Source organism: Camelus dromedarius, chromosome 12 (assembly GCF_036321535.1).
Source record: "Camelus dromedarius isolate mCamDro1 chromosome 12, mCamDro1.pat, whole genome shotgun sequence".
NCBI classification, from domain to species: Eukaryota; Metazoa; Chordata; class Mammalia; order Artiodactyla; family Camelidae; genus Camelus; species Camelus dromedarius.
The window spans coordinates 69,328,067-69,342,450 of record NC_087447.1 but is presented as its reverse complement, the minus strand read 5'-3'; the positions used below and the strand labels follow the sequence as shown (position 1 = coordinate 69,342,450).

At 39.8% G+C, this 14,384-nt stretch overlaps 1 protein-coding gene across 1 annotated transcript; it reads left to right on the top strand.

Moving 5' to 3' along the window:
• Positions 1-4,180: 4,180 nt before the first annotated feature.
• Positions 4,181-13,866, top strand: MMP7 (matrix metallopeptidase 7). The gene is made up of 6 exons (XM_010977792.3): positions 4,181-4,352; positions 7,879-8,105; positions 8,192-8,340; positions 9,665-9,793; positions 11,296-11,457; positions 13,569-13,866. The coding sequence occupies exons 1-6, from the start codon at positions 4,245-4,247 to the stop codon at positions 13,595-13,597; spliced, it is 804 nt and encodes a 267-aa protein (XP_010976094.2). The 5' UTR covers positions 4,181-4,244; the 3' UTR covers positions 13,598-13,866.
• The last annotated feature ends 518 nt before the right edge of the window (positions 13,867-14,384 follow it).

Sequence of the window (14,384 nt, the reverse complement as noted above, 5' to 3'; positions counted from 1 at the left end):
TTATAGAACTCTGACCATATCATGCTCCAAAAATGCTACTAAGTCTTTTATATACTTGATCCTTCCATTTAATTCTCTCCACGATTCAAAGAGAAGGGTACTACCACCATTTTTTAGATAAGGATCTGAAGCACAGAGAGGTTAAGTCATTTTTCACTATGACAAAAAGGAAACTGACTCCGTTAACATGATAACAAGTTCAGTCAGTGTGGTCAGAACACCAAAGCAGAAAATCACACTGCAGCAAGGGAAAATTAAAGGTATAAAAAGGAAAGCTATCCAAAATAAAGCATGTGAATCAGTGACCTCAATATAAGAGCTAAAACTGTAAAACTCTTAGAAGAAAACATAGGCATAAATCTTCACGACTTTGGACTTGGTGGTGGAGTCTTAGATACAACATCAGAAGCATGAAACCAAAGGAAAAATAGATTAATTGGACTTCATCAAAATTTATGCATCAAAGGACACTAGCAAAAAAGGGAAAAGACAACCTACAGAAAGGGAGAAAACATTTGCAAATCATACACCTGATAAGGGCTTCACAGCCAGAATATATAACGAATCCTTACAACTCAACAACCAAAAGACAAACAACTCAGTTTTTAAAATGGGCAGAGAACTTGAAAAGACACCTCTTCAAAATTTACAAATGGGTAACAGGCACATGAAAAGATGCTCAACATCACTCACTAGTCATCAGAAATACAAATCAAAACCATATTGAGATACCACTGCACACTGACGAGAATGGTTATAATTTCAAAAAATTTTTTGCAGAAAATAACAAATGTCAGGGATGTGGAGAAACTGAAATCCTCGTGAATTGCTGGTGAGAATTTAAAATAGTGCAGCCACTGTAGAAAACAGTTTGGTAATTCCTCAAGAAGTTAAACCGAGAATTGTCATATGACCAAGCAATCCCCCTTCTTGGTATACACCCAAAATAACTGAAAATAGAGACTCAAACTGTTATTTGTACACCGACGCTTACCGCACGTGTATCCACAACAGCCAAAGTGTGGAAACAACCTAAGTGTCCACTGAAGGATAAATAGATAAACAAAGTGTGGTACGTCCATACGATGGAATTTTATTCAGGCATAAAAAGGAGTGAGGTTCTGATACATCCTATGATATGTGGGAAACTGGTCAGCATTATGCCAAGTGAAATAATCCATTCACAAAAGGGCAACTATTGTATGAATACATTTATGTTAAGTTCTTAGAACAGTCAAATTCACAGAGACAGGATACAGAGATTACTGGGGAGAAAGAGTTAGTGTTTAATGGGTACAGAATTTGTCTGAGATGTTGAAAAAGCTCTGGAAATAGATACCAGTGATGGTTGTACATTGTGAATGTACTCAATGCAACCGAATTGTACACTTAAAACTGGTTAAAATGGTAAATTTGATATCATGCAAATTTTACAATTTTTTTTAAAAGTGACTTTCAAAAACAGTCACTCACAACCTATATCTACAGTCCAGATCGCCCTCAGGAACTCCAGATCTGATTTTCCAGCTGAAAATATCCAGACTCAGTCTTCATAATTGTCATGATTTAACCACAACCAAATCCCTGTTCCTCTTAACAATTTTACTTCTCGTTCCTTCTCCCGTAAACCTCGTCTTTATCATCATTACAGAACTATCATACACGAAACCATCTCTCTTCCTCACTCCTGCAACCAATCAGCTCCTAAGTTTCTGTTTCATTTTGCTTTTTATTGATTTTACCTTCTTTATAGAGCTTGAATTTCCTTTCTCTTCTCTATCCCCACAGTCATTCTTGGTCTAGGGCCTCATCCTCTCTCTCTCACTTGGATTATTGTAATAACTTTTTCTTCATCTGTCTGCCTCACTAATGTTCCTCTGCAGAGACTCATCTCTCTTTCCACCGTCCACCTTCAGAACAATCACCACCATTTTCTCACAACGTCACAAATCTGATAATACTACCTTCTTCCTTTAAAACAGTCTTTGACACCCTTGAAGTTCAAGCTCCCCAGCCTACAAAGCTGGCTCTTCACAGCTTGACCCCAATCTGCTTTTCCAGCCACTTACCTCCCCTCCTCAGCAACACAGACTGTCTCTCTTCTCCATCCTGGCTCTTCTTCTCTGTCCACACTCTTCCTATGATATTCTATCCCAAGGGAACTCCTAGTCACCCTCCAAAATCCAGCTAAAATGCCACCTCCTATGCAGATCATTCCTCACCTTCCATAGGAAGGATTAGCTGTTCCCTTCTCGTTAGTAGCATTGCATATTGTAAGCATTTATTGCATTGGTTTAAGAGTGTTTACCTCTCTAAGTCCCCACCCCACAGCAGAAACTTCTAAAGGCAGGGACTGGAACTTGATCCTACTCATTCATTTTTTTCACAAACTACAATTTAGATGAACAAGAGAAGACGTCTTTCTCCCTTTCCAAAGTAAATATTCAAGGGAGTTACTATAATTCTTTTAAAATATTTGTAATGTCTAATGTTCTTTGGATTACCAAAAAAAAAAAAAAAATGACCAGAAATCAAAAAATATAAAATCTAGGGAATGCCTTTTAACTTCAATTCAATGTAACGATCACAGAAACTCATATAACTTCCATACCAGCTGATCCAAGCCCATAAGTATTTATTTATTCTATAAACATACGTTGTGCGCTTGTTACATGCCTGACACTGACTAAAGGTGCCGGGTCTTCAAATATAGCTGACCTGTGACCGCACAGGATTAAAGCTTGTATGTAAAGAGAGCAAATATAATTCATCGATCTGGAAATTCTACCTTTGCTAACACATAGCACTCAATCACCGGATGATTTAGGAGATGGCTGAGTAACTAAATTTTTCAACTCCAGCCTATTTGGGGTGTTTCCCATTGATATGTTACAGTCAAAAAGCCATGTGCTCTCCCAAGAAACATACATTATGCATAATGACAAAATGAATAGATATGTTGTGACACTCGACTAGGAGTCAGGACTACCACTAACAGGCTGTGTGACCTCAAGGAAATAAGTCAACCCGTCATCTTGGCTTCAGTTTCATCTTCAGTAAAAAAGAAGTAGATGGACGAGAATCTCTAGGTCCCTCAATACACCATTATGTGTATTGAGGACAAAGCCAGCCCTACGGGTTGGTGGCTGGTTAGCAGCCGAAGTCAGAGTGATTGGAAGAGAAAGACTAGATACAGCGATTTCCAAGTTGAAGGCCACCTTGGGAGAAAGCTGGGCGTACTCCTGCTAGCTGTGATAGACACTAAGCAGGCAAGCCCATGCTTGAAGATTTTCAGTTTTTAAATATTTTTTAATGCAATTCAAGAGGAGTTCAAGTAGTGCTGACCATTAAGAAAAGAAATAATCTGATTAAAGGAGACATGAAGAGGGAAGGCTTAGGGATCCATGAAGGGAACTGGAAGGAGAGGGGATGGAGCACAGGCTCGCCAGCGGCCGCTGACCCAGATTGCAACGCAGCCTTTCACCTGCCACCTCTGCCCACTGTTCTGCTCCGTGACTCTGGTGACTGTCACAGAATGTTTGCTTAATGATTATTTGATTATTTGTGTGTTTTGTGTACTTTTCTATGCATTTCAAATTTTTTAAAAATTATTTGAAGATCCAGTATGTCCTGAATAATGCTCCCCCCAATTTCTTTTTAATTGAAGTATAGTCAGTTTACAATGTTGTGTCAATTTCCAATGTACAGCCTAATAGTTCAGTCATACATATACACACGTATATTCATTTTCATATCCTTTTTCATTACAGGCTACAAGATACTGCATACAGCTCCCTGTGCTATACAGTTGAAACTTGTTGTTTGTCTATTTTATATGCAATAGTGAGTATCTACAAATCTCGACTCTCAATTTATCCCTTCCCATCCCTCCCCCAAATTTTTGAACAGAGAAGGCATGCCTAAGTAACAAGTTGATTCCGGCAAGTTAAACATGTTTTCTCATGGATTAAATTTATACAGCAGATCAGTGGGAAAAAATTCCTTTGCAAGATGAATACATCATGTGCTTCCTGCCAATAAGGACATAATACTTCCTCGTTGTCATTAATGAAAGATAACACACATTTTCAAAAGTTCTGTAGACACTAAAAACAAAGCAAACACTCAAATGAGTCACCTACGTCCACAGTCAAGGCTGAGGAGCTATATAAATCTCTCCAGCCCCTGGCAGAAAACACCAAAGCAACCATAAGTCCGGGAACAATCCTCTCTGGGCAGCAGCTATGCAGCTGGCCGTGCTGTGCGCTGTGTGTCTCCTGCCTGGCGGCCTGGCCCTGCCGCTGCCCTGGGAGGCGGGAGGCATGAGTGAGCAGCAGTGGGAGCAGGCTCAGGTATGTCACTGGTCCACACCCCTGGGGCCCCACAGGCTCACCATGAGGCTGGGGAAGTGTGCCTTCCAGTGTGGGGAATTTTTCTGATTATAAAGGCAATGTAGCTTTTAGTCAATAGCTATTAAAGAGCAGGCTTTGGATTCAAGTTCAAGTTCCAACTCCTCCATTTAGCTGTGTCGATGAACATGGGAGCATTAGTAAACTTCTCCGAGCTTCGGTTTTCTCCCTCGGAAGTTGGGGGTGATAGTGATGCCCACCGAGTGGGGATACGGTGAAGCACGTAACAGAGGACCCGAAACATTGTTCATACTCAATAAATAGAAGCTGTTACTGGTGCTGTTACTTATTGTAATTTGTATTGGAATTTTTTCATAAGGAGCAAAGTGTTACCTCGTAAGATGAGGACTACTTGTGATGGAGAGACTTGAAATCAGAAAATGAGGGTAGAAGTTACAGGTCTCAAACTCAAAGCAGATAATGATGGGAGAGGCATGAACTTCTGACTTTGTTTGCTCATATGCTCGATGGAGATGATAATGCTGTGTTCTGTACCTCACAGGATTATTCTAGTGAATACATGAAGTGGTAACATACCAACTACCACGTATGTAACAATTCACAGATGATAAAGTACTTCATTGACTTTGTGTCATTGAATCCTTAGCTCTGTCTTGGGAAAAAGGAGAAACCAAAGTTAAGTTGATTCACATACTTGCTAATGGTAGAGACAGGAGTCAAAGACAAGTTCTGGTTCAAAAGTCATGTTCTTTCCAATATACCGCTTAATAAGTGTAAGTAATTATGATTTGGTAAAATAATGGGATGTCTACTCCTAAGTATTATTTATAAATATAAGCTTTAAACATAAGAAAAGTTGAGTTTTTCTTTCACACTGACATTTGACTGCTTTTTATCTCCAAAACAGCAGTTTCATCTGGTTCCATTTAATGGACCCTCCAGAAGGAGTATGCTTGCGAGAGTATCGAGTCCCTTTACCCAGCCTGCGGGTTGCCAATAAGCCAGAGGGAGGTTCATTAGGTTTACAGGAAGGCAGGAAAATTCATCTCAAGGTTGCAGAGAGATTTCTTCCAAAGGGTGTCTTTGTAAAAGCCTATTATCTCTGGAAGGGATAAAATGAGTTATTTGTTTTTAAATAAGGGATTAATTCCTAGTTGTCATGGATGAACAGTAAGTGTTTGTTGTATTGTATGAAACACAGCCACTGGTAGCAGAAAGAGAGACCACAGTTCTGCTAAGTTTACTTACGTGAAGTGCATACTCCTGAGAGGTTCTCAGGCAAGCAACCGTCACCACCTAGTCCAGATTAGACTGCACGTGAGTGAGCCAGTGTTTAAATCACTTCGACAATACAATCACGCATTCTGCAACTCCATACATTTCTCTAATGAAATGCGCTTTGGAATCAGAACACGAGTTCAAACACTGACTCAGTTATTCATGGGGTGACCTTGGGCAAGTTATTTCACTTCTCTGAGCCATGATTCTTCAAATGTGAGCTAGGAATACTAACACCATAACCCACTTCATAGGGTGCTGATGAAGTTTAAATGAGGTTTGAGTATGGAAATCTCCTAGGATGGTCTCTGCCACTAGTAAGTGCTTAATAAAAGTCCTTGGGAGGCTGCTGCTGTAATTTCATTCACTTTTGGTTTTTTTTTCTTATTTAGGCTGCTGGACTGCCCTCCTCCTATCCACTCACTAGGGTCCTCTAAGAAATTCCAGGGACCCAATTGCACTGGAATACACCTGAGAGACCTGCTTTATTCTGCAGCCTCACGAAGTGGGTTTCACTAGAGATTTAACTGTAGAAAGAGCACAGGACTGGCAGTCAAGAAACCCAGGGCTAGCTCTGCTGCTAACTTGATACGTGACCCTGGGCAAATCATTTAGTCACTATGGCTTTTGATTCCTCACCTGGAGAATACATACATTAAACTAAATAATGTCATAATATCCTTTCTCTGGGCTAAAATTTTAAGACCAATTTTTAAAAATTTTTTATTTTATTGAGTTATAGTCAGTTTACAATGTTGTGTCCATTTGCAGTGTAGAGCACAATTTTTCAGTCATAACATGAATACACTTAAGACCAATTTTTTTAAATTGAAGTTTAGTTGATTTACAATATTGTGTTAGTTTCAAGTGTGATTCAGTTACACACACGTGTGTGTGTGTGTGTGTATTTTTTCTTCTTTTTTTTTTCTATTCTTTCCCATTATAGTTTATTACAAGAGATTGAGTTTGGTTCCCTGTGCTATATATTAGGTCCTTGTTGTTTATCTATTTTATATATAGTAATGTGTATCTGTGAATTCCATACTCTCGATTTATCCCTAACACCCCTTCCCCTTTGGTAACCATAAGTTTGTTTGTTATGTCTGTGAGTCTGTTTCTGTTTTGTAAATAAGTTCATTTGTACTGTTTTTTAGATTCTACATATAAGTGATATTATATGGTATTTGTCTTTCTCTGACTTACTTCACTTAGTATGATGATCTCTAGGCCCATCCATGTTGCTGCAAACGGCAATGTTTCATCCTTTTTATGGTTAACATTTATATATATATATATACACACACTTATACCGCATCTTCTTAAATCAGTCATCTGTTGATGGGCACTTGGGTAGTTTCCATGTCTTAGCTATTATAAATAGTGCCACTATGAACATTGGGGTACATGTATCTTTTTGAATTAGAGTTTTCATCTTTTCCAGATATATGCCCAGAAGTGGGATTCCTGGATCATATGGTAACTCTATTTTTAGTTTCTTAAGGAAACTCCATACTGTTTTCCATAGTGGCTGCACCAATTTACATTCCCACCAACAGTGTAGGAGGGTTCCCTTTTCTCCACACCCTCTCCAGCATTTATTATTTGTGGACTTTTTGATGATGGCCATTCTGGCTGGTATGAGATGATACCTGATTGTAGCTTTCATATGCATTTCTCTAATAATTAGCAATGTTGAGTATCTTTTCATGTGCTTGTTGGCCATCTGTACGTCTTCTTTGGAGAAACATCTACTTTAGTCTTCTGCTCCCAAAATTTTAAGACCTTTAACCTCAGCCGGGACCAGATCTCCCAAGAATATTAGATGGGGCTAGATGACTTCAAATCTCCCCACAGGGTCTCCGATGATGACAGGAGGTCTCCGTTGGTCCCCTTGAGGACACATTGGTACTCTTCCTGATTGGCTATTACAAAAGCAAGTCGATGTTTTATAAAGTCTACAGTGGGTTCTCTTCCATACTGTTAAAGGGATAAAAGAGAAACGGAGGGACTCTTCTTTTGCTATGAAATGGAATGGCAATGCTTCATCATCAATATTAAACTTTCTTCTCATTAATGTGCGCTTGTTTTACTTGGTTACTACGTAGTTATTCTGTCTTCAAACCACTATTTGGGTCCACAGGAATCTCCAGAGGCAAAGATGTGCAGATTTCTGAGACAACAGAAGGAAATAAACAAGAGTTACAGATCAATTACTCTCTTTTTCCAACAGGGCTATCTCAAGAGATTTTACCCATCTGACCCCGAAACAAGGGATGCCAATAGTTTAGCAGCTAAACTCAAGCAGATGCAAAAATTCTTTCGCCTGCCTATCACTGGAATGTTAAACTCCCATATGATAGAGATAATGCTGAAGCCCAGATGTGGAGTGCCAGATGTTGCAGAATATTCACTATTCCCACGTCACACAAAGTGGAATTCCAGAGTGGTCACCTACAGGTTAGTTTTGCTTTGGCTCATTTTGGCAAAAACAATAAAGCCTATTTCCTAAAAGAGGTCAAAATTATTTTCTTGTTTGTTACCAGGATCATGTCATATACTCGAGACTTACCACGTATGACAGTGAATCAGTTAGTGGCAAAGGCCTTCAGAATGTGGAGCAAAGAGATCCCACTGAGCTTCAAGAGAGTTGGATGGGGCACTGCTGACATCATGATTGGCTTTGCGAGAGGAGGTAAGGAAGTGTCCTGTAGGTTGATCCCGTGTGATATTTTGCTTACTGTCTATATCAGTGTCCTCTTCTTTTCGGGATTTAAAATCTTTGACGAGAGATAGCCAGCTAGCTAGACCTCATTAAAGAGTGATGAGAGATATATCAACGTTACTACACTTTTTCTAGCCCATTGACTTAGAGCTGCTTTTTATAGCAGAAGATGGCAAAGTATGGCCCACGAGCCAAATCTGTAAATATTTATTAGAACACAGCCAGGGCCCTTCATTCACCTGTCATCTACAACTGCTTTGCGGCCCCAGTGGCAGAGTTTGGCAGTTGCAACAAGGACCATCAAGCCCACAAACTTGGTCCTTTACAGAAAAAAGTTTGCCAACCTCTGTGTTGTAGCATGAATCATGATATATACATATATGTATATTTATGGGACAGTTTGAAATATATCTAAGTAACAACAACATTATGCCAAAAAAGAAGGGGTTACAAAACTGCCTGAGGCCTTAAGTGATCTCCAAGAGGTGGGACAGCCTCTGTGGCCTATTGCCTTCACAGAGTGAGAAAGGAGAAAGAAGAGAACCTTCACATTAAAGGGCTTAAGGAGACAGAACCCATAAACATGGACTATTATTAACTGACAGTGTTTCATGGTGCACATTTAGAGAAAAATGTTGCTCTTTTTGGTCTGATTTAATACTAAGCTGCCTGGGTGCTGAAAATTTACCTGAAATTTGAACTTCAACCACCGTATCGACCAGACTGAAGAAAACCTTACAGAAAGCACTGATCATGGTACTCTAGTTTTTTTAAGAACTGGATACACTGGGTATGGTCTGACATCAATTTGAAAATAAATAACTGTATTAGAAATAAATGCACTATCAAAATCCATTTTGAGACACCTTGAGCTCAGTTCTTCCACAGACCATCTCCTGTACCCACAAAGCAGCAGCTAGGCTTTTAAGAAAACTTATACTCAGTGGCACGCAATTACGAGCTGAATTCAGTACTCACCCTCTTCCTCCATCCTGCTACCATCCAGTGTAAGAAAACGATCAAATTCAACACTTAGACGATACCGTAAGTTAGACGTGAATGTATGTAAAGTCTCTTATCAGTGAGCTTTCAACATATGGTGGTTCTCAGTGATGAGCCGTGATTCCGTGACCAAAAAAAAAAAGTGTCTGTAACAAGTAAATACCCAAACCATGCTATGAATACAGCTGGCTGCTTGGGCTGATCTGTCTAGCCTCAGTAATCTTAGAAACTAAAAGACGCACTGACTGGAGATAAATTCAGGCACTAAAGGCAATCGCCCTTTTTCTTTCAGCTCACGGGGACCCGTACCCGTTTGATGGACCAGGAAACATACTGGCTCACGCCTTTGAACCAGGGCCGGACCTGGGAGGAGATGCTCACTTCGATGAGGATGAACGCTGGAGTGATGGACACAGTCTAGGTGCAGCATCCTGTATCTCTTCCACTGCTCATCCTTTGTAACGTTTTGAACTTCTTAGGCTATCTTTAATTTGATAGTTGCCTTATTAATAATAGTTGTTGAGTGCTTGCTAGCTGGCAACCTCTGTGCTATGTGCTTTAAGTGCACTATTTCATTTAATATGCTCAGAATGCTACATATATAGAAGATGGACACTGAGGCTGTGGATCAAGCCATGTTTACTGTACCTCCACCAATTACTCACTACATGTCTTTAAGCAAGTTATTTAACTTTTCTGACCCTCAGTTTCCTCATCTATGAAATGGGACTGTAAGTACTTCCCACATCACCGGATTTTTGTTTGAATTAAATGAGATAATGCTTGTATGGTGCTTAGCATAGTTCTTGGAAGATATTAATAACTCAATAAATTACCGTTCTTTCTTTATATATCCTCAATATAAGTTTTTCAATTGGAAGAGAAAGAGGAATGGTGACTATGATGTTTAAGAATTATATGCAATTATGTTATCATTCCCCATTGTTCATAAGGAACCCACACCATAACATAGGTTATCATATTTGTCATTTTACAAAGTAGAAGATTATAGACAGAACAGAAAACGAATGGAGAGAAGCTCTAACATAAATCATCCTAACTGGAGATAATTCTAAAAAAAAAAAAAAAAAATGCTATTAACTGGCCCTGAAACTCCCACCGTTGTAAAGCTTTGTCATGAAACGCTAACCTACATAAAAGCATGACTCTGCTTCTGTGTCACATCTTACATGATTTCTTCTCTCTTCCCACTCAAGGTAGGCTGAAGACAGCTTCTTTCCATCTAGCACACCACAGCTGGAGCAATGGCGACTCAAACTCACAGGCTCACACCTTCCCCCTTATTGGCAAAAGCCGTCTATGAGTCTGAGAGAAGAAAAGCGTATATGCAATACACTTGAACAAGTCAGGAGCAAAAACTCAGCACTGCTTGGAGAGCCTGCCTTACAGTCTTGCTTTCTCAAAACCAGCTTTCTCTCTCCTGCTATTCAAAGTCACTATCATTCATGAAGAGCCACTACTTTCCAGATATGGCGAAACCCCAATTATCATGACACATCTCCAGGACAGCATCATTCTCTCTGTTTAACAGATGACGAACTGAGACTCAGTCAGCAGGATCCATTCATTTGTTCAGAGCTGTCCAGCTAGTTAGTAGCAAGGCTGGGTTTCAAGCCCAGGCCTTCGTGCTTCTAAAGCCCTTGCTTTCCACCAGTGAATACTGCTCTGCAAGTGATTATATAAGAAGCAAACAGGCAGAAAAACATTGCACTAAAAAACATTAAACCCTCCGCCCTTGTGAAAGCCTAGAAACAAGTCAACTATGGTGGACATAAAGAATTACGTATTTTATAGTTATTTTATTTTTCTTATTATATGCTTTTATTTTATTATTCTGTATTTTATTTTAATGTATGTATATAGTTATTTTTATAGTTACTGTATGTCTCTCTTTGGTTGTAGGAATTAACTTTCTGTTTGCTGCCACTCATGAACTTGGCCATTCTTTGGGGCTGGGTCATTCTTCCGATCCTAACGCCGTGATGTATCCAACTTACACAAAAAGAGATCCTGAGAGTTTCCAACTTTCACAAGATGATATCAACGGAATTCAGGAATTATATGGTAATATTCATCATTTCAAGTAAGGGGGAATTCACATGGTCTCCTCAAGGTAGGCTTGATGAGAAAGGCGAGGAAGTGGGTATTCACTTGGGAAACACATTGGGACTTTTCATGTCTAAAAGCTCAGTGTAGTGGGTGTGGGATTTGAGACCTTAGATGCTTGAAATTTGACCGGGCTATTTTATACTATGAGGATATTGATTTAAAGTTTTCAGTGATGCAGAATCATTTGGTGAAATTATGAAAATGACGCTACCAGTTTTTTTTTTTCAAGCTGCCACTCATTCTTTTTTGTTTGGTTCAAATACTTTAGGAGAGTCTCTCCTATAGGGATGGCCTGAGAAACACAGCACCTTCCTCCGTAGCTTCCCACTCCCAAGGGTTCAGCCGTAGGTGATTAAAAGTGACCCAATCTTTCCTGCCTGCGTATGTGCACAGGGAGCGGGGTTAGCCGTGGACAGTAACTACCTATCTTTGCTGGTCACGTTGCTTGTGAATCTCCCATCTCCCAACCTACGCTTTTTTGTTTTAAGTTCCAAATTCAATTTAAAAGAATGAGCTGATTCGTATTTGCTTGATCAAATCAGTCAGGAAACAGTAATGTGAGAAAGGAATCAAGGGACAAGGATAAAAAGCCATGTCTCTGGATGAAGAAGAGAACAGGGACATTCAAAGAGGCTAAATGAGTCGTCCAAGGTCAAGAGGCTGCCGAGACCTTGAACAATGGTTCCAAGCCAGGACTGCATGACTTCACGCTCTTTCCACTACGTTCTCAGCCTGTCACTGCATTGTATGCTTTTAAAGCAATTTGGAAAAGAGAATACATACAGAATGATATCTTTTAAGTATACAGATACACTTAAAGCTTTCTAGCAAAACATCAGGATGATAAGAATGCACTGCAAAAAGATCACCTAGGAGTCTCTGAATGACCAGAAGAACAATGAAAATACTTCCACATGATAAATAGTGCCATGTCCTCGGGGAAGATTACTCACGGAGGATAATGAATTTAAGCCATCAGTTGAACCTAGAATTTACTATCAACCAGCATTTACCAAATTGTGTTCGCAGAACACTAGTCCAACAAATGAATTCCCCCCCCCCAAAAGGATGCTACAGAGAAACAAGATCAAAAACCACCACCTCCTGTGTTTCAGATGCACAGGATGTTTAAAAGCACCTAACAAACTCACTTATCTCAGTGCTTCCTAAATTATAAGCCTTTTTATGGGACACCAATGGGTGCACTGAGCCCTCTCAGAACAGCATTTCAGAGAACACATTTTGGAAAATACCATATGACGGTACCTTGAAGTCCTCACTCAAGGAGCTGCTGCTGTCAAAAACGTTCACGAAACGCCGACAATTGCTGGTAAAGTTATCACCAAGAAAGCAGAAAGTAGTACCTCCCCTTATGCAAAAGCACAGAACTCACAGAATACTCCATGGCATGTGTAACTGTCTTTGAACCTTAAGAAAATTAGAAAGAGACTAAAAAGGATTCTGAGGTTGACTGGTAAGATTTAACATGAAGAAGACAGTTTGGTGCATTAAATCCTTAAGTATTAGACAAAGAGGTGCCTTTAGTCAGCGTTGGAAAGAGGTAGTTTCTGGGCAAACGACAGTAAGATTTAATCACATAGGTTTTAAATGTAGGGAGTTCATTAATCCAAATGATGTGAGCAGAAAATATAAACTCAAAAGAATGTGATTAAACTCATGGATCTAAAATTCCCAGTGTTTTTTTGAGAATAATAAAAATAATAGCTGAATTCCATCAATCCATCAAACATTTATAGTGTACCCAGTATTTCATGTGCGTTCATCCAACGTGAAGAGAGGCCAGGAAGTAATTTACCCAAGATCACACAGCTGGTGAAATAACAGAGACAGGACGCAAAGACATCCAACCCCAGGGCCTGCATGCACACAGAACAGCCTTTTTAGCCTTCGGAGGTTAATCTTCAGATCCTTTGTCCTGGAAACAGAAAACGGGGCTGAGTGAATGACAGAGTGCATGTTCTGCAACACTTCTTCTATTTTTATAGTCCTAGGATGGTTTCTTATATGTTTTATATTGTCAGAATGTTCCTATTTTGTCTCAACAGGGAAGAGAAGCGACACAGGAGAGGATTAGAAACTTCAGGGAGAACACACATTCATTCGTTGGATGCTATATAACTAATTGGTCCCCAACCAGAATTACTGAACCCTGTTCCCACATTCCATTTAGCACTTACTGACTCCATCCTTGTGTATGGTTGGTTTTTGTGTATCTCTCTCCCCTCTGGGGCTAAGCTCCTGTATGACATGACTGCTTCTGACTCATCTATGACTCTCCTCAAGCAACGTGCAGTTTCTTGGTAGATATTGAAAAGTATTAAATTCATAGATAAATAAAACTTATCTATGAATTCCATGGTAAAATGATTTCTATTTGGGAGTACTGTTTCTGCGTCAAGAGAAAACATGCTATACAATGAAATCAGAGACTAAGACCAAAAAATAAACAAACCCACCACATTATTTTGGGTCTTCAGCGGCACCTCACTCCATCACCAGGTGTGTAAGGTACAATATACTATAGAACAGCCCCAGAGAGTATCACCCAAAGGCACACCAAGTTCCTCTTACCCTTTTGGTCCAAGCTCCCACACTGAGGATTCTGGGAAGTCCAATTCTTCCCACAAAACGTGTGTGAATTCCCAAGGATTTACATTCTCACAGTCACTTCTGGCACCAAGTTCCTACCCTGACTGGATTTCACTGCATCATCTCCTGCCACAGCTGCTCTGTGTTCCCCTTCCTCCACCCCACACTGACCCAGATATCGGTCTCACCCTCTTCTCCTTAACTTTCTCCAAACCAGTCCTCCAAGTCTGTCATGAGATTATTACCATTGCTGAAGATTTGCCAAGGATGAG

Bases quoted from the DNA above. Each gene is read 5' to 3' on its own strand.
- MMP7 (XM_010977792.3), top strand. From the start codon at position 4,245: ATGCAGCTGGCCGTGCTGTGCGCTGTGTGTCTCCTGCCTGGCGGCCTG. The intron at 8,106-8,191 runs GTTAGTTTTGCT...GTTTGTTACCAG, and splicing joins TCCAGAGTGGTCACCTACAG to GATCATGTCATATACTCGAG. The intron at 11,458-13,568 runs GTAATATTCATC...TTGTCTCAACAG, and splicing joins CGGAATTCAGGAATTATATG to GGAAGAGAAGCGACACAGGA.